Source organism: Episyrphus balteatus, chromosome 1 (assembly GCF_945859705.1).
Source record: "Episyrphus balteatus chromosome 1, idEpiBalt1.1, whole genome shotgun sequence".
In the NCBI taxonomy this organism is placed as follows: Eukaryota; Metazoa; Arthropoda; class Insecta; order Diptera; family Syrphidae; genus Episyrphus; species Episyrphus balteatus.
This window is the reverse complement of record NC_079134.1, coordinates 20,527,772-20,554,123: the sequence shown is the minus strand read 5'-3', so window position 1 is coordinate 20,554,123 and position 26,352 is coordinate 20,527,772. Positions and strand designations below refer to the sequence as shown.

Genomic DNA, 26,352 nt, shown 5'->3' with positions numbered 1-26,352 from the left:
ACAGTTCAATGTTGAGGATTATTATTTTTTTTCTGTTTAAATTTTATACAAACTTGTATATGATGAGTATAGGATATTTTGCTTCCCAAATTCAATCTTTGTTTGTTGGGTTATGAAATTGGAATTTTATAATCTCAGGAAAAAAAAAAAACAATAAAGATGAAAAAAATAGTTTTATTGGTTGTTGGTTGGAGTGGTTTTTATTATTATTTTGATAAATCTATTTCCTTGGAAAGAAGACATGTGAAAAAGAAAGCGGGTTTTGTTGTCAGAAAATAGTAGGTGGTTATGACTATAGTCTTAAAGTGGCATCAATAAAATGTATGTTTTGGATTTTAGATGTTAAAGTTTAAGGATTTGATGACCATAAATGTAGACAAAGTTGTTAAGATCTTAAGGTTGTGGTGTTTAGTGGTTATACATACGAAGGGAATCTAATAATTTCAACATGAATAACTTCTGTAAGTAGATTGGGATTATTTTAAACTTTTGTCATTTATTTCTTGATCTAAGGTCAACTAATTCAGTATCAAATTAGTTTGTTAGTTTGGTTCGAACAAACCCATATTATACATACAGTAGATAAATGGTGTTAGTATGCGGTAGATTTTACGTCATAACCTAATATTAATATCACGTACGCGTATTTTTTTATAATTTTGAAATTTATTTTTACTTGCGATATAGGTACTATATATCAAGTATCAAGTTATGCATTCGTACAAAAAAAATAAAATGCACGACTGGGTAGCACGAACTTGCTCTTAGAGTTAAAGTTGCTAAAATTTTTAAGACTTTTTATATAGAAATTTGGAAAAAAAAAAATAAAATTCGTTTTTTTAAAAAAAATAAAATCTGAAATCAAATTTCCCTCCAAAACAAGTATGCAGTTTTGATTGATATATTAAGATGTATTTTTATAAAAAAAAAATTTCAAAATCGTTAGAGCCGTTTTTTTAAAATATAATTTTTATAAATAATTTTTTGGAAAAAAAGTTTTAAAATAAAATTGGTATGCCATCTTGTAGAAATCACTAATCAGCATCTTGAAACAAAATTTCAAAAAAATTAAATGTCCCGTTTTCGAAAATTTGATTTTTCGAAAAAAAATTTTCAAAATTTTTTTACAAATCCAAAACTTATTTTTTTTGGAAATTTTATTTTTGGTTTATATATAAATTATATAAATGCTTCTTTACAAAAAGTTTCGTTGAAATCGAATAAGCGCTTTCGGAGATAATCGGATTTGAAAAAAAACGGTTCTATGGCAGGTACCGTTTATAATGATTTTCAAAAAAACATTTTTTGATAAGAAGATAGACCTTGTCTTAAAACTAACATTTGAATTTTTTAAACGAAATCGTTGGAGCCGTTTTTGAGCAATTTCAACTTTACTAAAATCGGTATATGACAAGTACCGTTATTTATGGTCCAAAAAAATTAATTCCAAAAAACCCTCCGAAAGTGCTTATTCGATTTCAACGAAACTTTTTGTGAAGAAGAATTTGTATAATTTAAATATAAATCAAAAATAAAATTTTCAAAAAAATAATTTTTGGATTTTTAAAAAAATTTTGAATTTTTTTTTTTTTGAAAAATCAAATTTTTGAAAACGTGACATTGAATTTTTTTGAAATTTTATTTTTAGATGTTGATTAGTGATTTCTACAAAATGGCATATCAATTTTATTTTAAAACTTTTTTTTCCAAAAAATTATTTAGGTATAAAAATTAGTTTTTTAAAAAACGGCTCTAACGATTTTGAAAATTTTTTTCTAAAAATGCATGTTAATATATCAATCAAAACTGCATACTCGTTTTGAAGGGCAATTTAATTTCAGATTTTTTTTTTTTTTTTTAACGAATTTTATTTTTTTTTTCCAAATTTGTATATAAAAAGTCTTAAAAATTTAAGCAACTTTAACTCTAAGAGCAAGTTTGTGTGACCCAGTCGTGCATTTTATTAGAGTGAACGCTTAAGTTTAAGCAATTCACTTTCATAAATAGGAATAGTGACTTAAGTTTCAAAAATTGCCCACTTAATGGGTTGTGAACTTGATTCTTGTAAATAACAATTCTGGAACATACAATCATATATGTACATTATGCTTCCAATTCAAAGTTAAAGGGCACGTGAACAAGTCATGTTGGTTTTTCAAAACAAGATATTCGCTTAATGTCCTGGGTTTTGAGCCATTTTCTTGTTTTTGAAACTGAATGTTTTTAAAATATCACAAAAAGTCTAGCTCATGCTCATCATATCAGCAATTAGTTATTGTTATTTTTAAGAAATTTTATTTATAGAGTCCTGAAGAAAAAGGTATATTCATACCTGAAACGTCGACTGATACAAGTAGAAAAATAAGAAAATACCTTTTAGCCCACAAAAATAGAATTTGTTATTTTATTAAAAAGGTCACGCAAGAAGGAATATTTAAATAGTTAAAAAGCCTTTTTATACATAAACATAGAATTTGTTATTTAACTATTTAATTTATTTATTTTAGATAATTATTATTTAATTCTAGCTTTATCGACCTTTTAGCATTATCAATATTTTTTTTTTGGACATGAATTTTTCATTTTCGTTTTTTCTGATATCAAACCAAATAAATAAATTTCCAACGGTTAGCTAATAAAATTATATCCTTCGAACTATAAGAGCAAGTACATATGTGCAATCCAGTTGTTCATCTTATTTACCCCAAAATTGTTTGAAATGTAATTAATTTTTCTCAAACACTTTAAAAGCAATACTTGTTATTTTCAACGCGATTGAGTCATTTAAAAAAAATCCAAATTTTTTTGAAAAAAAAAACATCGAAACATGCACAAACATTTTTTTGTATTTTCAAGTTAATGTAAAGAATAATTTTTTGTTTTTTTTTTCAAAAAAAAATCGTACCTGATTTTTTTGGGAATTTTATTCAAGAACTCAAAACCCTCCTTGTAAAATTTTGAGCTTTTTTTTAAATTCCAGTACAACCACTGTAGAGGAAAATACCTACAGTCACTTGAAAAACCTCAAAAAATTTTGAAGCTTATTTTGATCAATTATATTTATTATATTATATTAATTTTTTTCCACTAGTTCAAATTTTTTATTAATTAGTGTATGTATATCTCATTTAAGCTCAATACTCCTAAATTAGTTGTTCTCCATCTGATTAATTTTAAGAGCACACGTCTGCATTTGAATCCATTCTACTGCACAACTCTATTCAAAATAATTATCTTATCTTAAAATTGAAGTTAAATTTTGAGTTTGAAGTCTAAAATGTTGCATTAAACGCAATTGTACTAAAAAAGATTTTTGGAAAATTTGTCACCTTACATTTTATTCAGACTTTATTCATTTTTGACTCGTTGATGTAATCATAAGAATATCTATATTATGAAAACTTTGAGTGATTTTAAGATCAAAAAAGATTAATTGACATTTTCTAGGAAATTATATTTAGATACGTTTAAACAAAAGAGCTGAGCAGCGAACTTTTTTTCATGTTTATTTTTCTTTTGGGTAATAGTTCAAAACAGCAAAAAAATTGGTTGTTCCCAAAAGCACTTCTCAAATATTGAATGGATTTTTTTTTTTCGTATTGACTAAGAGTTCTATGATTTAAATTGTGTTCAGTTGAATTGAAACAATTTGGTCAATTTTATAAAACAAATCGGAACATTTCCTTCGGCTTTAATGGTCAACTGGTAATCTTCAAATGTTGCATAAGAAAAAATTTGTACGCACTCTAGCATTGTTAATATTCTTTCTTTGAAGTTAAATTTGCAATTTAAATTTCCAAAATTCACACGTATATACCCTGTCGATTTATTCTAGATTTGTTTCTAGAAATTCTTTTAATTGGTCTTTCCTATAGATACATGAGCCTAGGTCAATATTTTGCGTAACTCAAGGTCTTGTTCATTCATTCTACCATTGCGTTCGTTATTAATTGAGTGTATTTAAAAACTATTACATATTAATGTGCCACAAAGAAAATAATGACTTCCTTCCTCTTTAGCAAAAACAAAAAAACCTATCCAATTTCTTATATTCATTACCATCAAAACAACTCCTTAGCCTCTATAATTGCCTGTTTCATTTATAATTGCAATATAATTGGAAAGTCTCCTTATTTTTTTGTGCACAAAAAAAAAGATAAACGACCACCTATATCTCTTACCTACAAAACTTCTTTCTGTATTCTGTATTTCTTCTACTTTTAATTCCAATTATACATTTTATGAAAACAAAACAAAAATCTATCTCTCTTTTCTGTGTGTGTCCGACCCCAAAAAGGCGACACCTAGATCCTATCTATAAACCGTAACCAATCATATTACAACCAAACGACACGACCTTTATGCGTAGGTATTTTTATAGAGCAGAAAAACAGCAACAACAAAGCCTATACAATATACCATGCAACCAGAAGCTAGTTACACATCTCTCTAGTGCCCCATTATACCAACAAAGGCTCTAGGCTTTACTCAATTTGCGCATAAAGCACACCACACACTACATAAATATGAATACAAGACACTCTCATATAGAAGAATCCAATACGGCACCCAACAACCAATTTCAGATCGAAAAAAAAGAACCTTTTTTTGTTGGAAGAATCCAATAATCCGTTCCGAAATAGAGAAAGAGAGATTCATGATAGCAAATCCGCCGGATTCGGATTATACCTACTCCCAGAAATGCATGTGTGTGTTCTGAGCTCTGAATCTCTGTGTTCGCTGCTATATGCGCGCATTCAGCATTGGGTTCCTTTTAAGGGAATTATTCAATTTGCTCGTTAAATTAGATCAGAAACACCAGGCAGCAAAAGTAGCACTACCCACCAAAACCAAAAACCTTTTTTTTTTATTTGTATTCCATCTCCAAACTACGTTACGTATAGCCTTTCGATAGATTCTGACAGAGGACGAGGCGAATCGTTCCTTCTTCCTACTGCCTTGTAAACTGCCAATATATCTCTTGAACAACATCTGGTTTAGTCGTCGAGTTGTTTTGTGGTTTATTGGTTCTTGATGCAATTTATTATTATTTTCTTACCAATATACATTGTCTCTGTGTTTTTTTGTTATCAAGATGTTGAATGAAGTGAATTCCTAGACTTAAAGTCGTCTTTTTTTCTGTTTCTTTTCAGGATCACCACCATTAACTGGTACTGGAATAGTTCGAGTAATCGTTCAGGATATGAATGATCATCGACCAGAATTTGCTCGCCAATCTTACCATGCTACAGTTCAGGAGAATCTAGCAATTGGAACAAAAGTTCTTCATCCCATTGCTACTGATAAGGATACTGGCCTAAACGCTAAGATCCGTTTCAGCTTGTTGGGTGAAAAAATGGAGAAATTTCATGTAAATGCTGATACTGGAGAAATTACCACAGCAGCAGTTCTGGATCGTGAAGAAACTTCGGTCTATTATCTAACTTTAATGGCTCAAGACAGTTCTGCTACGGAACCCAAGGCTTCAACTGTCAATCTTACCGTTACTATTCTTGATGTCAATGATAATGCTCCAGTTTTTGAAAGTTCGAATTTTAATGTTTACGTTCCTGATAATATCAAAAATGGTGAATTTATATTCGGAGCTAGAGCTATTGATTTGGATGATGGAGAAAATGCTGAAATAGTCTATTCACTTAGTGGAAATGATTCGAATAAGTTTGTTATCAACAAAAAGTCAGGAGTTATTAAGACAAAAGTTGAATCATGGTCAAGTATTGGAGGAAGTGGAAGTAGTAAGAATTATTCAATAGTTATGCATGCTACTGATCAAGGAACTGATCCTCGAAGTGCTAAAGCCACATTGAATATTCAACTAAGTCAAGCTTCAAAGTTCCCAACATTCTCCTACATGCCTAATACTCAATTCACCCTATCCGAAGATGTGACAGAAGGCAAGTTTATTACGAAAATCCAAGCTACTTCACCAAAACGTGATGCTTCAGGAAATATTAGATATTCCATCGCTGGTGGAAATATTGATGAAGCTGTACGAATTAATCCTGAAACTGGTGAAACAACTATTGGAAAAGACGGACTTGACTATGAGACAGCACATCAGTATGAAATATGGATTGAAGCAGCTGATTCGGATACGCCAAGTCTGAGAAGTGTTATGTTGTTGACAATTAATGTTACCGATGCTAATGATAATGCTCCAGTAATGGAGAAATTGATTTATAATACTGAAGTTTTTGAAGAAGAACCTGAACAATCAGTGATTAAAGTGAAAGCTATTGATCGTGATTCGGCGGAAAATGGAGAAGTTACTTATCGTCTGGTGAACGATTTTGATGAGTCTTTTGAAATTGATCATTTGGGTGAAATATTTACTAGAATTTCTCTCGATCGTGAAGAAATTCCTTCGTATGAACTTGTTGTCGAAGCTGTTGATCAAGGTATACCACAATTGACAGGAAGTGCTACTGTCATTATCACAGTTTTGGATAAAAATGACAATCCACCAAGATTCACTCGATTATTTAGTGTAAATGTTACTGAAAATGCTGAAATTGGAAGTTTTGTTATCAAAGTGACTTCTTCCGACTTGGATACTGGTGTAAATGCTAATGCAACTTATAGTTTCACCGAGAATCCTGGTGAGAAGTTCATCATTGACCCCATAACTGGAAATGTTTCAGTAGCTGCTCATTTAGATCGTGAGCAACAGGATGAGTATCTCCTCAAAGTAGCAGCTTCAGATGGAGCCTGGCGTTCAGAAACCCCTTTGACAATCACAATTCAAGATCAGAATGACAATGCCCCAGAGTTTGAACACAGCTATTACAGTTTCAATTTCCCCGAGCTACAACGTCCAGTGGCATTTGTTGGACAAGTTATTGCCACCGATCGTGATAAACAAGGACCTAATTCGGTGATTTCATACTCTCTTCAACATCCATCAGACTTATTCACAATTGATCCAGCAACTGGAGAGGTTCATAGCAAGCGAACAATCGGTTATAAACATTCTCAAGTTGAAGCTTCGCCGGAGAATATGTACTCAATGACAATTCTAGCGACTGATAATGGCAAACCTCCAATGTACTCGGAATGTCTTGTTAATGTTAACGTAGTCGATGCCAACAATAACCCACCAAAGTTCGAGTCTCGAGGATATTTGTCACCGGTTCCTGAAGATGCCAAAGCTGGACAAAAGATTGTTCAAGTTGTTGCGAAAGATGAACTCGACTATGGTGTAAACGCAGAGATTGACTATTCTATTGTCGGTGGTAACGGAACTTCATACTTCTCCATCAACAAACAAGATGGTTGGATCTCAGTCTCGAAACCAATTACAGTTCCACCAAACGCAGCCTTTGCCCTAAGAATTAAAGCAATTGATCGTGGAGTTCCACCACAAAGCGATGAAGTTCAAGCAACTGTCATTGTGACAGGTGAGAATAACTATTCACCGGAATTCACTGCCCTAAGTTACCAAGTGATTGTTGCTGAAAACCAACCGATAGGCGCAAAAATCGTTACTGTCGAGGCTTCGGATCGAGATGATGGTCCGAATGGAATGATTCGATACTCGATCTCTGGTGGAAATGAAAGAAAGGAATTCACAGTTGATGCAGTTTCAGGGGCTGTCACTATTCTTCAACCTCTAGACTATGATCAAATTAGGGTCTATAGGTTAAATATTACCGCTGAAGATTTGGGCTTCAAGTCAAAGAGTGCTGTTGCAATGCTTACCGTTATCCTCACCGATATCAATGACAATGCTCCAGAATTCAATCAAACTAAGTATCATTCATATTTGGCAGAGAATCAGCCACCGAATACCTTCGTTTTCCAAGCTCATGCAACCGATATAGACTCGCCTGTTAATGCTGTCATTCGATACTCAATTACTGGAGGAACTGGTCGGAATCTCTTCAAGATCAATCCAACTAACGGAATGATCAATTCAACTGCTAGTTTTGATTATGAGGAAAAGAAAGAGTATCTCCTACAAGTCCTGGCTCAAAACCCAGACTCAGTGATGCAGGGTTATGCTGAGGTTATTGTCCACATTACTGGAGTCAATGAGTACTATCCACAGTTTATTCAACCTGTGTTTCACTTCGATGTTTCGGAATCAGCTGAAGTTGGAACAGTTATTGGGTCTATTCAAGCCACGGACAAGGATGCCGGTGAAGATGGTAAAGTCTACTACTTATTGGTAGGTTCCAGCAATGATAAGGGCTTCGGAATAAACTCCGAAACAGGAGTTATGTTCGTTTCAAGAAATCTCGACCGTGAGACTCAAAGTCGTGTGGTTTTGACCGTTTTGGCGAAAAATTTCGGTGGAATTCGTGGAAATGATACCGATGAAGCTCAAGTTATCATTTCGATTCAAGATGGTAATGATCCTCCAGAGTTCTTGAATCATCTTTATGAGGCTAGAATATCCGAAGGAGCCTCGATTGGTACCAAAGTAACAAGTGTCAAGGCCGTCGATAAAGATGTCCGTCCACAGAATAATCAATTCACCTATTCAATCATCAATGGAAATATCAATCAAGCTTTTAAAGTTGATCCACAGAGTGGACAGATCGAAACAGCAAAAATGCTTGATCGGGAGACTATTCCGACCTACAATCTTATTCTAGGGGCTATTGATACCGGGCTACCTCCTCAAACCGGTACAGCAACTGTCAAAATTGATCTTCTAGATGTCAATGATAACGGACCAATCTTCGATGCTAACGGAGTTATTGGTTATGTTTCAGAAAATGAACCTCCCGGAACCACTATCATGACCCTGTCAGCTAACGATCCTGATCTTCCACCAAATGGAGGACCGTTTACCTACTATTTGGTAGGTGGTAAACACAAGGCTATGGTAAATGTTGATAAACATTCCGGACTCATGAAGACAACTCGAAGTATTGATCGTGAAGTGACTCCAAGTTTAGAGATCATTGTGGAAGTTGAAGATAATGGGAAACCAAAGATGAAATCTCAACATACAATCACTGTGAATATACTCGATCAAAATGATAGCCCCTCGACTCCGAGAATGGTCCATGTTCTATTGAACATATTTAATAATGAAATTCCGATTGGAAAAATTGCCGATGTTCATCCGAATGATCCCGATACTACTGGAGACTATAAATGTCGAATTAAGCCAGATTCGCAGGGAAGTTTGATGGGAATTTTGACAATTCCGACAAAGTGTGATCTACATACAACACCAAAGACTTCAACTCATGGGTATTCCTATTCTGTGTCAGGAAATGATGGAAAGCACAATGATGTGACTTCAACAGTGACGGTCGAATTCAAGACCTTTGACAATACAACAGTGGCGAATTCGATAACTATCAATGTTGACAATATGACAGCTGAGACATTCCTAACGACTTATTATAGAAGCTTTTTGGATACTCTCAAGTCTACTACCGATCAGGGGGATGAATATAACCTTTATAGTATAAGAAATACCATGAATCAAACTGGTTTCCAGATTGCTTTAGCCCTTCAGACCTCAAGTCAAAGCTATCGATCACCAAGGTACATCACCGAGAGACTTAACAAGAAGTTGGAAACGTTCGAGAGACTTTTACAAGCTGCTGGAAGAGTAAAGATTGGTTTTACACCTTGCCTGGGTATAAACACCTGTGATAATGGTGGGGTCTGTAGTGAAGACTTTAGGGTCCATGATACAAGGTCCCTCAACATCGTCGATAGTCAAACGTTGATATTTACTGCCCCACTCGTGACTCATGATTTCGTGTGCAAGTGTCCGGATGGTTATACCGGACGTCAATGTGAGAAACGTCAAGACCCCTGCTCTCCAAATCCCTGTCAAGCTAATGGTCAATGTCGAAGGCAAGGCTATGACTTCCAATGTACATGCTCACCACATCGAGAGGGTAAATTCTGTCAGTTGGAAAGGGGAGATGTTTGTGCTGGCAGCCCTTGTAGAAACGGAGGGTCTTGCCGGGAGAGTCCTGATGGATCATCGTTCTTCTGCCTTTGTAGACCTGGTTACCGAGGAAATCAATGTGAACATATTGCGGATTCATGTCGACCGAATCCGTGTCTTCATGGAGGCTTGTGTGTGGCACTCAAACCGGGCTACAAATGTAGCTGTGTGGGAGGACGTTACGGAAGGCACTGTGAGAAGACAACTTTCGGGTTTGAAGAGCTTTCGTTTATGGCTTTCCCATCGCTTGATGCAGCTACTAATGACATTTCTATCATCTTTGCCACGACTAAGCCTGATGGTCTGCTCTTATACAACTATGGCATTCAAAGTGGAGGAAGATCAGACTTTGTGGCTATTGAAGTCGTCAAAGGGAAGGCCCTATTTTCATTTGGTGGAGCTCGAACTGCCATTACTACGGTCATTGTGGGAAGTGGATCTAATTACACTCTTGCAAATGGAAAATGGCACAAGGTTACTGCCACACGAAATGGTCGAGTGATGTCCCTGAGTGTTGCCAAATGTACTGAGAATGGGGATGTCTGTGAAGAGTGTCGACCGGGAGATTCCAATTGCTATGCTGATGATGTTGGACCTTCAGGGTATGTTTTTTGTAACCATTCAGAAAAATTTAGAGGCTCTAAACCGTTTATTTCTTTCAGAACCTTGAATTTCAATAAACAGCCTTTATTGGTTGGAGGTCTTTCGACAGCTGATCCGGTCTTAGAGCGACCTGGACAGATTCACACTGATGATTTGGTTGGATGTGTCCATAGTGTCTCGATAAATGGACGTCTTTTGAACATGAGTAGTCCCCTGAAACAGAGAGGAGTCCTTCCAACTTGTAACCGAAACAACAATGGCGGACCTTGCCAACAAGGTCTTCCATCAGACCCGGCTTTATCACTCTGTGGAACGTTTGGAGTCTGTATGGATCGATGGCACACAGCAATGTGTCAATGTGGTGGAAATCTTCTATCACCCGATTGCTATAGCTCTCTAGAGCCAATTTCAATCTCTGATGGAGGCTTTGTCGAGTTCAAAATCTCTGAGAAACATCGAAGAATGCAACTGCTTGATAACTTGTATGGGGGAAATAACGTTTGGATGTATGACGTCGAGTCTCGAAGGCGTCGTTTTACAGTGAATAATGACAATATCACTTCAATGGCTCAAATTGGTGACCCACCAAAGACCCTAAGTTTGGTTTTCCGAACTGTTCAGCAGAATGGTATCATACTTTTTGCGGCAACTAATAAACATTTCACCTCAGTTGAGCTTAGATCTGGAAAATTGATGTACAGTTCAAGACAAAGAACCTCGGTTAATATGACAGTTCATGATCCAGAGACCTTAGCCGATGGCAAGTGGCATAATTTGACACTTCATGCTTCTAATCGGGTTTTGAGAATCCTCATCGATGGTCAGAAAGTTGGTGATGAATTAGACTCCAATGGAGTTCATGATTTCCTTGATCCATATTTGACAGTTCTGTCAGTTGGTGGTGTTCGTAGGGAATTCTTGCAACAAGAAACAATGCCTGCAAGTTTTGAAGGTTGTTTGGCAAATTTTACCATCAACAATGAAGTCCAACCTTTCAATGGTTCTGGAAGTGTCTTCAATGAGGTTCTTTCCAGGGGAAAAGTCTTTCAAGGTTGTGTCGGAGTTCTGGGTATTGGAGCAGCTCAAGTTGCAGACCCTCTAAGCATTGGAATAACCTTAGTTATTGTATTCTTCGTCATTCTCCTGGTGGCCATTTTGGTATCATTCGTAGTATTTCGATTTCGAAAACAACAAAAAGAGAAAAGTGGTGGTCCTGGGGGAGCTCCAGGCCTTCAAAGTAAACAAAATGGAGGATCAACAATGCTTGGTAGTTCCGGACTTGGAGGAAATAATGGCGACTGCGTTATGGCACGAGGCCTACATTCCAATGATCCCAGTGTTGGATATCATGGAGACAATGGAGATCTAATTCGTGGAGTTGGTGGCCATCATATGGTTGGACCGGAATTGATATCGAAGAAATACAAAGAACGAGAAATTGGTCCTGGGGAACATCAGCGGCCACAAAGACCTGATATCATTGAACGAGAAGTCGTGAGTAAAAGTCCACCATTGCGGGATGAGCATCATCCACCGATTCCACCACCAAGTCAATCACATCATCCTCATGACCATCCTGGATCAGTCGACTTAGGTTCCGAGTTTCCAGAGCATTATGATCTAGAAAATGCAAGTTCCATAGCTCCATCTGATATTGACATAGTTTATCATTACAAAGGCTATCGAGAAGCTGGAGGTGTTCGAAAGTATAAAGCAACTCCTCCACCTGTAGCTTCTTACACCCATCACAAGCATCAAGCATCTCCAGCTCAGCAACAGCATAGGCATTCTCCACACCATGGAGGGCCTTATGCACCAAGAGTTCCACCACAAGCTAGTCAGCCTCCACCATCCAGCACACCACGTCCCCATCAAAGCACTCCACTGGCGAGGCTTTCACCAAGCTCTGAATTGAGCTCCCAACAGCCACGCATCCTCACTTTGCATGACATATCAGGGAAACCTCTGCAAAGTGCCCTGCTAGCAACAACTTCCAGCTCGGGAGGTGTTGGCAAAGATGCCCTGCATAGCAATAGTGAGAGAAGTCTCAATAGTCCTGTAATGTCACAACTTTCTGGACAAAGTTCCAGTGCTAGCCGACAAAAGCCTGTCGTGCCACCTCAGTCAACTCCCCAGGCTCCCATGGGTCTGACAGCTGAAGAAATAGAGCGTCTAAATGTCAGACCGCGGACTTCGAGTCTCGTATCGACTCTCGATGCAGTTTCAAGTAGCAGTGAAGCTCCCCGAGTGCCTGGCGGTGCTCATCATCTCTCCCTCGGTGTCCATCATTCTGCTGATGTTGATGCCCACAGTTCCACATCGACAGATGAGAGTGGCAACGATAGTTTCACATGTTCCGAGATAGAATATGACAACAATAGCATTAGTGGAGATAAGTACACAAAAAGTGGTGGCGAAGATGATCGTCGTGGCAATGAGAGTGTCACGAATTCCAACAAAGCACCGCCCATGCCACCGCCTTCATACGACGGATTTGATTCTTCGTTCCGAGGTTCCCTTAGCACTCTAGTCGCTTCCGATGATGATCTATCCACACATATGGGTGGCATGTATCGTCAGCCAAATGGTGCTGCTTCCCCATCTACAACAACTTTGGGATGGGATTACCTCCTTAATTGGGGTCCAAATTTTGAAAGTCTGATGGGTGTGTTCAAGGACATTGCTGAACTTCCCGATTCGGTGGGAGAACATCATCCGCCTTCGCTGCGAATACCAGCTGGTGTACAAAAAGCTTCTGAAGAATATGTGTAGAATGATGCCAATTTGAAAAATGTTTGTATATATAAAAAAAAAAAAACCATAATTTTAAAAAACCACATAAGCTGTTTTGTATTATTCTAGATTAGAATCATATTAATTTAGTATTTAGCATAGACATCAACCAATTGTTGATATTTTTTAATGAATTTTTGTAATAATTAATTAATTTTTGGGCTTCCATTGACAAATCCAAAACACACACAATGAACAAAATAGATATTTTAATAAAAAATAAATAAATAACAATCCTTATTCATAGTTTTAAAGTTAATAAAAAATAATAAATAATTGTGAATCACCTTGTATCAAGGTTCAAATCCTAAATACATTAAAAACCAACAATAACCATAATAAAGAAAAAAAAAAGGTTTGTGCATTTGATATTTTGTATTTTTTTTTTATAATAATTTTTTTTATTTTTAAAATTATATTTTTCTCCAAAGTGGCATGAGAAATATTACAAAAAAAAAAAATTATAAAAACTAAATAGCTAACACCTCATTACAGTTAGTTTCATAGGATATAACATTTTTTTTTATATAAATCACAGACTAAAATTTCCCGTGTGCTATATTAACTATAAAACATTTTAAAAAAAAAATTAAAAAAAATTAAACTTAAACTTAAATATAAAAAATAAATACAAATCTTGCCATAAGATTTACTGAGTGTAAATTTTTGAGACATGACTAAGAATTCATAAATTTTGGAAAATATATAACCATAAAGTTATAGTTTTTTTGTTGAATATAATATTGATTTATAATTTTAAGTAGTTCACTATTAAATAAAAATACAAAAAAAATTACTTCATAAAAATAATAATTTTTAAGAAAAAAAGAAAGGATCATTAAAAATATTAATGTGGTATCCTAAAGCCTGAGTCTTAAATGTTTAAATATAAAAAAAAAAAAATGTGTTAAATAAATAAAAATTTTTTTCTTTGTGTAGAAATCAAAATTTAAATTTTATTCTTAAGTTTTAATTTTAGTTTTTTTTATTTTAATTTTTAACTTTAGTTTTAAATAAAATAAAATAAAATTACTAGGAAATAAAATGTTTTTTATACGAAAAGAATATTTTTTGCAGTGTTTTTCTCTTTCTTATTATCTCTATTTTTCAGTGTATTCAGTTTGAAAAAAATTGTGGAAGGAAAGGTTTTTTTAGTTTGTACATCTTTATCCAACTAAAACAATAGATGATATATCAAAAATACAGAAATAAACAATGGACAGGTTACAGCTTCTATAAAACTTCTAAACGTTTTCCTACAAAATTTAGAAGATATAACATTGGATAACAATTTGTCATGCCTGGCTAGATTAGAGCGCTCTCTCTGGGGTTCTCTGGGTTTACCCACATCCTCCAGCTATGAGCTAGAAGGTATTCAAACACGGTGAGCAATAAGTTTTCCAGGGACTGGGTTAAGCCACTTGACTTTAGTCGCCGACTTTAGTCGCCGACTTTAGTCGCAGACTTTAGTCGCCGACTTTAGTCGCAGACTTTAGTCGCAGACTTTAGTCGCAGACTTTAGTCACCGACTTTAGTAGTCGTCGACCTTAGTCGTCGACTTTAGTCGTCGATTTTAGTCGTCAATTTTAGTCGTCGATTTTAGTCATCGACTTAAGTCACCGACTTTAGTCACCGACTTTAGTCGTCGACCTTAGTCGCCGGCTTTAGTCGAAGATTTTAGTCGAAGACTTTAGACGCCGACTTTAGTCGAAGACCTTAGTCGACTTTAGTCGTCGACTTCAGTCGTCGACTTCAGTCGAAGACTTCAGTCGAAGACTTCAGTCAAAGACTTCAGTCGAAGACTTCAGTCGAAGACTTCAGTCGAAGACTTCAGTCGAAGACTTCAGTCGAAGACTTCAGTCGAAGACTTCAGTCGAAGACTTCAGTCGAAGACCTTAGTCGTCGACTTTAGTCGTCGACTTTAGTCGTCGACTTTAATCGTCGACTTTAGTCGTCGACTTTATTCGTCGACTTTATTCGTCGACTTTATTCGTCGACTTTAGTCGTCGACTTTAGTCGTCGACTTTAGTCGTCGACTTTAGTCGTCGACTTTAGTCGTCGACTTTAGTCGTCGACTTTAGTCGTCGACTTTAGTCGTCGACTTTAGTCGTCGACTTTAGTCGTCGACTTTAGTCGCCGACTTTGGGCGTCGACTTTGGGCGTCGACTTTAGTCGTCGACTTAGTCGTCGACTTTAGTCGTCGACTTTAGTCGTCGACTTTAGTCATCGACTTTAGTCGTCGACTTTAGTCGCAGACTTTAGTCGCAGACTTTAGTCGCAGACTTTAGTCGCAGACTTTAGTCGCAGACTTTAGTCGCAGACTTTAGTCGCAGACTTTAGTCGCAGACTTTAGTCGCAGACTTTAGTCGCAGACTTTAGTCGCAGACTTTAGTCGGAGATTTGAGTCGCAGACTCAACTATGCCTATAAATCAAGACATGCAAAAACAAAAAAGGCAACAAATATTGAGGTCAGTAATAACAATTACTTAATGCAGTCCTAATTTCTTTAACATAAACGTATTAACAATCATTTGCATAATATATAACTCAATTGCCTCAAGTCATCATGATTACTTTAATTCACTTTTTTCAAATAATATTTAATACTTTTATAAACACTCAACTAAAAAACAACAACAAAGAATCCCAAAAGTCCGTCCCGGAAACCCAATTCGGTAAACCGATTAAAATAATTTATTACAATCAATTAAAATTCACCAACAAAAATCCGTTGTTTTTTTTTCAAAATTAATTCATTAGCAGGATATAAAAAAAAAAAATTCAAAACAAAAATAATAATAAATGTACGGCACCACAATTCTAAGCCATTTTTCTAATCTCTCACTGCAATCATTAACCGAAAAATACTTACTTTCACCGATACTCTACATCCATCCACCATCATCAGACTTCCTACCCTTGTAAAAACCGGATGACCAAACTACACAAAACACGAACATTCATTCTATTCGCTCTCTCGAAAAATATCCTCAAGACGAATAAGGATTAAATTCTGAGAATCAAAACCAAAGTGGGTGGTGAGGGTGTTGTTAAACACTATGTACATTCTGAAGAGTCTTACTTTCACTTCAACAACTTTCGCCAGGTTATTGGCGGCAGCATTGAAATTTATAATTCCTGTTATCAGCCCAAAACCAGGTCAGGCTGAAATTATACGCGTACAACTATCCACCGCACATACATCCTTAAGACCACAAAAACCACCATACACGATTCAACAGGAGGGACATGTGCCACATGTGCTTTGTAGGACCTGCGCATATCTATAGGCCCTCTGAACACTGTCCAGTGGTGTTAAGGAAAAGCTTTCTTGCAATTACCGTTTCACTCTGTTGGTCATTGGTAAAAGCCACCGGAGGCTACAAACAAAAAGCTTGGAAATCCTTGCCACAAAGTCAGTCATGAGTTTTTCCTAGTTCGGTTCGGTCATATTAGAATTTTCGTGTGCTCCTTACAAAATATTCTTCCACATGCACTTGACAGTTGCATAATTCCCAATTGCAATAATATGTTTTTTCGCCGGATGTTCACGCGAAAGGATACGAATTCCGTTGGTGAGGAAGAGATTGATGACAGCGACTGTCCATCATCATCTAACCATCAACCATCACAGCAACGTCATGTACTCTCCTCTACACCTCGTCTGGCAAGGAAGAACAACCAACAACAAAACCTTTCATCAGCCGGCTCGCATCGACCCGGTTCAGTCTTGCAACTGACTCCACTCTGGGAGTACATTTTACGGACACGCACCCTTCCCGATAACGTTTGTCCCAAGGAAATGTTTAACGAGTTTTTAGAACGTTTACGAGATGCCGAATGGCAAGTTAGACAACATGCTCTTCGTGTGCTCGTCGATGTGTTAGTCGTAATGGGTCCTAAAGCAGATGCTTACATGGACCCTTTGGTATCCCAGTTAGTAGAAAACTTAGGACATCAGGCTCCTACCGTTCGGAAAGGAGCACTTGACTGTCTAAGAGTTTATTTAGCCGAAACCGAAATGCCAGAAACTGTCCTTTTACAGATTCTCGATATCGGTTTAAATCAAAAGATCACAAATGAACCATTTGGTGGACGTTTAACATGCGGTGTTATGCTATCCTTACCAGCTTTGGTTCAATCGACTCTACACACGACCAAGAGGAATTATATTCTTCGGACGACCATTGACATGTTAGTTAGTAAAATGGGACAGGTGACTCATCAGGAAATTACCTTGAAAGTTCTGACAAAAGTTCGTGAGTTAATTGGAAGTAGGGAATTCTCGGAGTACATGTCTCATGGAGCCTTTAGAGAGTTTGAGCTGTTGTGTAGTGTTTATGGAGTTGGGGAGAGTAAGGAATTGAATTCGAGTACGAAGTCCTGGCGAATGGTTCCAACTTTACAGTCGGAAAGTGATGGGCAGTCGATGAATCAAACTGAAGGCTGTTGGAAATTTTCAGATGAGGAGAAGATTATGGAATGTCCAAGTAGTTCTTCAGCTTCCAAGGAGAAGGTTATTTTAGAGACTGAAATTCAAATTAACGATGATACTTTGACCATGAGGATTCTTGAGGAGAAAGAGGATTCCGAAGTTCCTGATAATTATCCTAGCAGTGCTGAAGATGAAGTTATTAGTGGTCCACCGTTAGAGACAACTGGAATCATTCATGTTCTGTCAGATAGTGAAGTTGAAGAAATTAATCGAAGAGTTAGCGATGAGTACTATGTGACTCCACCAACTCCAAGGACCCCAAAAAGGGTAACATTTGGTGGGGAAATTGTCAAAATGCGAACACCTGACAGTGATGCTACAGTAGTTAACGAAGAGCCAAAAAGTTCAATAGATAGTAAAACTAATGTTTTGAGTCTTGAGATTCCGAATGATAATACCAAGCCAATTTCTTCTTCCACTTCTTCTTCTCCGAGTCACACTTGTAAGCATTCGAAACATGATTCGAGTGATAGTGCAGCGACAACACCAGTTTCTCCAGTGTCTCCGGTTAGAAAAGAACCGGAGAATCAAGAAAATGATGTTTCACCGAGGTCACCATTTAAGAGACTCACTGTGAGTTCAGTGGATACTATTGTGAGTCCAAGAGGTCCACATAAGGAGATTGAGGTTCTACATAATCTACAGAGGGAGCCATCGCCAGTGAGGGCGAGACGAGCAAGTATTCGGATAGAAGATGAAGAATTTGAAGAAAAAATTGAAAGGATCCAACAACAACAACAACAACAGTCATCAAAGGATCAACCAAAACCACCGAAATCATGGGAGGAGTTGGATATTGTTGACGATGATGTTTTAATGGATTTGAGATCTGGGGTGAGTGTGATTTCTTGTTCTTCTTGTTAGGGGGGCGGCTTGTAGATTTGTCTATAATAAATCTTAAAGGAGTCATTAATGTTCGAGGCCTTGACATAAATTTGGGACATTTATATTAGTTTTACTCTAGGAATAAGTAGAAGCAATGTCAAGGTTGAAAATGTTGTCAAAGTGCTGCGTATTTTACTTGATTATAGGGTGTTGGGCAAATATACAACACATGTTGTTTTTTTGTTTGTGGTAAGACAATATGAAGGGTAGCTTTAAATTAATAGGTTTTTTTTTCTTTTGGTCAATGACATTTTTGTATGGCATTAAAAATAAGGTTGAAGTTAATGAATAAAATTATTTAATCAATATGGATATCCGTTTAAATTGGTATTTTATTACTCCAAGAAAATGGGATAGAAATTAAGGAATTTGGTCAAGGTCCGTGCAAAGTTGTGGAAAAATTGGATCTGCTACTCATGGACAAATATTGTAATGATAACATTTTTAACATTGCAAACCAAACAAAATTCTGCAGACAGAATACAAATATCAAAAAAAGGGTTGCCGCCCTGTTCAGAAAAGTTAAAAAAAATTACGTCGATTTGATGAATCTTTCATTTCCATGATTTCGTGAGCACTAGAAAATTTCTGTTTTGAAGGGTCCCTGATTTTTGTATACATCCTCAACATATTTAAATTAAGCGGATTTCTGCATGGTTTTTTGCCAAGAAGAATACGGACTTAAATTAAGCTGATAAATCTTCATAATTTTTTTGAATGTGCTAATTCAAAAGAATTCACTTAATTTAAGATGAAAATCTTCTTATTTTTATGTGAAGACATTTTAATTTTAAAAAAATAAAATGCACGACTGGGTCGCACGAACTTGCTCTTAGAGTTAAAGTTGCTTAAATTTTTAAGACTTTTTATATAGAAATTTGGAAAAAAAATAAAATTCGTTTAAAAAAAAAAATAAAATAAAATCTGAAATCAAATTGCCCTCTAAAACAAGTATGCAGTTTTGACTGATATATTAAGATGCATTTTAAAAAAAAAAAAAAATTTCAAAATCGTTAGAGCCGTTTTCAAATTTTTTTTAAAAATCAAAAAATTATTTTTTTGAAAATTTTATTCTTGGTTTATATTTAAATTATAGAAACGCTTCTTCACAAAAAGTTTCGTTGAAATTGAATAAGCTGTTTCGGAGATAATCGGATTTGAAAAAAAAAACGGTTCTATGGCAGGTACCGTTAATAATGATTTTCAAAAAAAAAAATTTCATTAAAAGATAGACCTTAGTTTAAAACTATCATTTGAATTTTTTAAACAAAATCGTTGGAGCCGTTTTCGAGATATTTCAATTTTACTAAAATCGGTATATGACAAGTACCGTTATTTTTGGTCCAAAAAAATTAATTCCAAAAACCCCTCTGGAGAGTCGCCAAATAACGCTACATACCAAGTTTGACATAAAATCATCCGTTTAGGCTGTAGGTTCGTATACAGACAGACTGACAGACAGACAGACGGACTTCCGGGACCCACTTTTTTGGCATTGTCTACCATCGTAATGTCATGGAAAAATCTTATCTCAACTTTTTTTTTTTGTACGAATACAACTCTTGAGTCACTAGGCGAGTGCTTTAGTATCAGGCTTTCTCGTTGTTGAAAAAAAGTATGATAAACTGCAACTTAAGCTGAATTCTGATAAAAATTTAAAAATTTGTTTAAATTTTTTTAACTACCAATCTTTTCATTTCTATTCGGTTTTTTAAGATGAAAATTCTTATAAAAAAGAATTAAATATGGTTCATTTTAATAACAGAATTTAAGAGGATTGTACTTATTTTAAGCGGAAATCGTATTTGTTTTAAAAAGTGGACATCATCTTATTTTAAAGTGCCTTATTTTTCTCCGTTTATAAAGTCATTTTTTAAAGTGCTTACAGAACGTGCATACTTACCTGCTTTTTGAAGCCCCGTCTCCCCCGTTAAAAAAATAGGAAAACAATAATCCAATTTAAAAAAAAAGGTTTTTTTTCAAAATAATAGTATTTAATACGGAGTTAAAGTAAAACTTTGGAGATATAACTTTTGCACGTAGATTAATTTTAAATATTTATTATTCTATAATTTATCTTTTTACTTGCGATATAGGTACTATAGGGCAAGTTTAGAATTCGTTAAAAAAAATGGAACTCGAGATAGCATTTTTACGTGACATTACGATTATGGAGGATGCCAAAAAAGTGGGTCCGGCTACGGACCTATCATAGAACGTTTTTTTTTTATTTATGAATAACTCGTACAAGAATAATACACTTTCAACGAAAATTTTTATACAAGAGCGTTTAGGGTCAATGTGGGTAAATGTAAACAGGGGTAAATAAGAACATGGCTCATAACAAGCTTCAGTTAAATCTCTTTGATGCATACATAAGTACAAATCGCGGACGCATGTATCTTTTAACTTATACGTCAAGCTCATTGCTATCAAGAGAGAATTTATTCGACGAGCGTATTTTTCGTGAAAGATAATTTTTTAAAGTGTCAAACAAGTCGTTAGTCTTTCAGAAAAATTAAATATTTTTGCAGATTTAATTAAGTCAGTATAATTTGCATATACTTTTTAGTTTTTAATTTTGATGTAGATTCTATGTGAAACAAAAAAATTTTAAAATACAGGACATTTATGTCGATTTGCATGTGTTTACATTTACCCCAGAATATTTTTCATAATGGGTAAATGTAAACAACGTATTATGGGGGTAAATATAAACATATATTTTTGCTGAAATTATTGGTTTTAATAAAAAATAAAGTATTTTTAGTCAATTACTATTGGTAAACTGCCGCGGAGTCACATTTTAAAGTACCAACACCATCATTTTCAGTGTATGATGTTGCAAAATCGGTCTTTGAGGTAAAAAAAAAAAAATATGACGTTCAGAGCTGCTCAGGATGCATATTGGGTGCCTATATAAAGAATCAAAGGAAGAAAACAAAAACTTTTATTGGAATTTGAAAAAGTTTTTGTCAAATACCTTCTTGAACGTTTTTCAAGTCGTTATCCAAGTGATAAAGGAGAAATTCTAAATTTTAAACCACCGCTTACAATTACCCTGAATTTGTAAAAAAAACACAAACATGATGGGGTATTTGTAAACATGTCATATTTGACAGTTATTTAAACAATTTGGGAAATATTTGTTCATATTAATAGAGAAGAATTGCCATCATTTCATATTTGCATTTGAAGTTACCATTCAAGTTGTTCCGTTAAAACATATTAAAATCTAAAGTCAAAAGAAAAAAAAGACATGAAATTGTTAACATTTACCCACATTGACCCTAAGTAAAGCGTAAAGGTAATATTAAAATTTAAGAATTTTCAAAAAACACACTTTTGGATTTTTAAAAAATACTTCAAAAATTTTTTTCGAAAAATCAATTTTTTGAAAACAGTTTGACGAAAAATCTTAAAATTTAGTTTTTTATGTGTAAATTAATTATTTCTTCAAAATGGCATACCAACTTTTTTTTTGAAAAATGTTAGAAAATTTTTATTTATATAAAAATATCTTTTTTTTAAAACGGCTCCAACGATTTTCGAATTTTTTTTTCTAAAAATACCTTTTTATACAAGAAATAAAAGGGCATACTTGGTTTTTTTGTAAAAGATCATTTAAAACTGTGTTTAATTATAAAAACAGATTTAATTTTTTTATACCTACTACTTTTGAAATTTCTTCAAAATATCAAATTTTAAATTTCTTGAATAAAAACAAAAAGCTTTAACATTAGAGTTACTTTAAGCATAAGAGCAAGTATGTGCGAACACAGTCGTGCAATTTATTTTTTATGTTTGACCTTGCAATGATAGGTACGTCGCTGTTTGCGTGAATAAATAGGTTTTTTGTATAACTTTTTATACATATAAATTTAAAAATAAAAAAAAATCTTAAATATACTATTTATTTATTTATTTATTTATTTAACAAAAAAAACTTATAAAATTATTTATAGTATAAACATCAGTTAAATACTATAAATTTTCACTTAAAAAAGAAATTTCAAAGCGAAACATCAATAATTTGCTAAAAAAATGTTTTTTTTTTAACAATTTTAACATTTTAACAAAGTCCAAAAATTATTGACAAAAGAAAATTTGTCTATCGTTTATTATTGATGATACAAGAAAGTAATACTTTTTAGTTTTTAAGAAGTAAGCTTCAAATTTTGGGAAAAAAAACAAAGCAATAAAAAAACGGATTCAGCAAGAAGCTGAACGAAGCAATACCAGTAAATTAATTTGTTTAACAAAATCAACTTTTTCATACCCTATTCATTTCATACCCTATTTTTTAATGGATAGTTAAAATCGATATATGTTAAAACAATGAACGATGAAAATTTTGTATCATTTTCATCAAATCATCAAGTTTGCCGCTTAACAGTTGCGTGCGATATCACCGGGCATTCATTTTGATTGACTTTTGAGACAAAAATAATATTTTTTTGCTGCATTCAATCAAATATTCAAACTTATTTCGGTCCTCACTTAACCCAGTTAAATTAAATGTATGGTAATTCCTTTAATATCCCCAACAAAGTTGATTGCCAAAAAACTGACTAAGGAAATACGAAAGTTAAAGAAAAAAGGCTCGCCATGGGTCGAGTCACCATCAAAATACAAAAACAATACAAAAGCACACCCCATTCATGCTGTCTTGAAAGAACAATATTATATTCAAATACATATACACAATTATCAAGGACTTTTTGTTGAATGTACATTTATATACGTAGCTATTTGCTTTCGATAATAATTATTTTGCTTGCTCCTTTCGAAGGACATTCAGGATTGTATAGACTTGGGCGGGTTTGGCTAAAGTCCATCTCACTTTCACCGAATGGTTGGGTTGCTTTAGTAGGTTGGTCGTCATATTTCTTTTATTGTTATATTTGGCCTAGATTTTGTATAATCTCTAATTCCTGGCAAATGTTATCCTGCAGGAAATCTGGACAAACAGAAAGAAGAAAAAAAAAACTGAAAATGAACATAATAGCTGCGAGGTGTTTTATCGTAACGTAAATTGTAATCGCGTGGCAATAGGTAGTCCCATATCGGTCGTCCGGGCGGGGCGGGGCGGGGCAACAGCAGCGGCGTGGTCAGTTTTAATTCTTCCTGAAGTCATTTTTACCAGGACAACAGGGACAAACGTGTGAAAGTACTGGTTTAATTGCAAGAGCTTGTTGTATAGTGCGTTTAAATTTTAATTAATATTGCAATGCATTTTCTTTTTTCTAAAGTATAACGTCCATGAATGATGGTTAGAAAGTGTTGTATAGGTACAAGAGAAAGGAAACTGGGTTTTTCTAGGGTATTTTGTATTACGAGTACATTACATTTTTATGACATGATGACTTAAAAAAAAAAGAAGGAAACTGATGTTGTTTTTTTTTTCTTAAATCATTATTTTTTATAAGCAAATTAAATTGGAGCACTTTGAAAGGATGTTAAATTTATGATGGGAAACTTATATATTGGCCATACAAATGCATACAACCTTCGAGTTTATACCATAAGAGCAATGTAAAAGGAAATTCGTAAAAAAAATCGAACAAGATTTTCTGTGTTTGCCTTTTATTTGCAAGAATAAACGGACCTACAATTTTCTTCGGAGTCGAAAATCTTTCTATGACAATTATATTTTGGAGGCTTTGTCAACTCCTTGCAAAAACAGTCCTCTTAGAGGTTTGGTCAACGTACACTTGGCTAAAATTTTTAGTGACCCTTTTTGTTGTTGAGTTAGTTGATATGAACCCAAAACACTGACATTTTCACATCACAACGTGATTGGTCTTCAGTAGCACCCAATGTAAATTTTGGTTGGTTCATGATGAAAATTTTTGAAGAACTTCGTCGATGTTTTCATTGATTTAAGAAAGTGATTTTGATTATTGGCAGTCCTTGGGTCCTAAGCTTATCTTCAACTTCTATTGTTCCTTCCGGGTAAATGCAAATTTGGAATTTATTTGGGTTACATTTGGGGGTTTTTCACAAACTATGTGAAGTGAAATCTTATTGCCGATCAAATTTTGTTTGTAATTCATACATTTTACTTCGAAAAAACACAAAGCGCCTTCAAAATAGTGCAAATTCAGACTTTTTATTTTTTATCAGAAAAAAGTTTAAAAAATGTATTTTTCCAAACCAAAATAGTTTTATACAGGTAGTTTTTTTTTAGGTAGCGATAACCCTGAATCTGGGTTGCAAAAGTCAATACGATTGTACTTTTTTCGATACACTTGGCTTGGCTAAAGTACACAAATACACTATAACCAAATTTTGTCCTTCTGCTTATATCAATGTAAAAGGTATTCTGGATCAATTTTTTTTTTTTCGATTCTTCTAAGGGCTAGTTGTACAAACGTGGTACAGCCTCGAATCAGGAATCTAACCCATCGATTTCAGCAGATTAGCTGCGGGTCAACTTCGGTTCAAGGTTCAAGCATGGATGTGGCTATTATTAAAAATGTGGACCTTGCACCAGTGCTAAACCGGAATCTTACCACCGATTTAAGAAGATAAAAGTTGCTGAACCACGGATGAAATATTTGTACAACTGGCCCTAAGATATTGTTAAAACTGCAATATTAGTCAAATACACTTTTGATCTGAATAGAACATTCAGCGGTCAAGGGTGAATTTAAAGTCTTTATTTTATTTTCTTCAAAGAAATAAAATTTGCTTTTAAGGACATTACTTTTTTGTTTACATGTGAGATTTATTAAAAAAATATTGACGATAAGATATAAGTTTAATACACCTGCAATGTTACTGCAAATTTACATGTTTAATCGATAAAGGTTCTATTTGATAAGACCAAAGTTTTGAGTTGTAATTAAACATCAGTGTTTTGCAGTTGTAAACGACCTATTCCTTATCACAGTAACAAAGAACAAAATCAAAAATGGACTCAAAAGTTTTTCTAAATTTTTTGAAAAAAAAAATTAATTTAGTTGTTGGTTTATCTTAAAGTTTTTCGTTAATTTAAAATAAATTTTTTTAAATGTTCTTTAATAAAATTTGAAAGATTCAAAAAGTACAATTCGATACACTTTTTATTTCACTTTCAATACAATGCTCAAAGACGATTTTTCAACCCTGCCTTGAATCCAGGCACAAAAAATGTATTTAAAAATGGCTTCCACTTTCATTTACGTTCTTACTACAGTTTGATAAAATTTGATTTTCTTGTTTTAGAAAAAAAAGAGGACGAGTATTTAATTTTAATTCTTAACCAGATAAAGTTATAATTTAGGTGCAAAGAAACTAGTTTTTAATGCAAATTTTCTTTTATTTCAATACTTTTAATTACATTTTAATGTTTTGTATTTGAAATTATTAAAAAAAAATCATGTGTGCAATTCACACGTGGTAGAAGTGAAACCTTAAAAAATCATAACTTTTTTGTCTTTCATCACCTTTAAATCCATTTTTTGTTATGACAACTTATAATGAATTTTAAATCATTTAAAAGCTTATGTTTCAGTTCAAAATATTTATATGGCTTGTCTATACAACATCATACAACATCTACAAAAGGAGCTAGAATTTTTTGAACCCAATCTGTTTTCATCAAAAAAGCAAAAATATCAATCTTTTTTCTCTTCTAACACCGTTAAATCC

General features: G+C 34.3%; 2 protein-coding genes across 2 annotated transcripts in view; both read left to right on the top strand.

Moving 5' to 3' along the window:
* Positions 1–13,693, top strand: part of LOC129908494 (cadherin-related tumor suppressor) — a 281,238-nt gene extending 267,545 nt beyond the window's left edge. Inside the window, exons 7-8 of the mRNA XM_055985041.1 lie at positions 5,154–10,542; positions 10,603–13,693. Coding sequence (XP_055841016.1) covers positions 5,154–10,542; positions 10,603–13,315 — 8,102 coding nt within the window. The 3' untranslated portion in view covers positions 13,316–13,693. The remainder of the gene's footprint in view (positions 1–5,153; positions 10,543–10,602) is intronic.
* Positions 13,694–16,802: 3,109 nt separating this feature from the next.
* LOC129921179 (uncharacterized) overlaps positions 16,803–26,352 on the top strand; it is a 60,288-nt gene continuing 50,738 nt past the window's right edge. Inside the window, exon 1 of the mRNA XM_056002885.1 lies at positions 16,803–18,666. Within this exon, the coding sequence (XP_055858860.1) occupies positions 16,867–18,666 (1,800 nt within the window). The 5' untranslated portion in view covers positions 16,803–16,866. The remainder of the gene's footprint in view (positions 18,667–26,352) is intronic.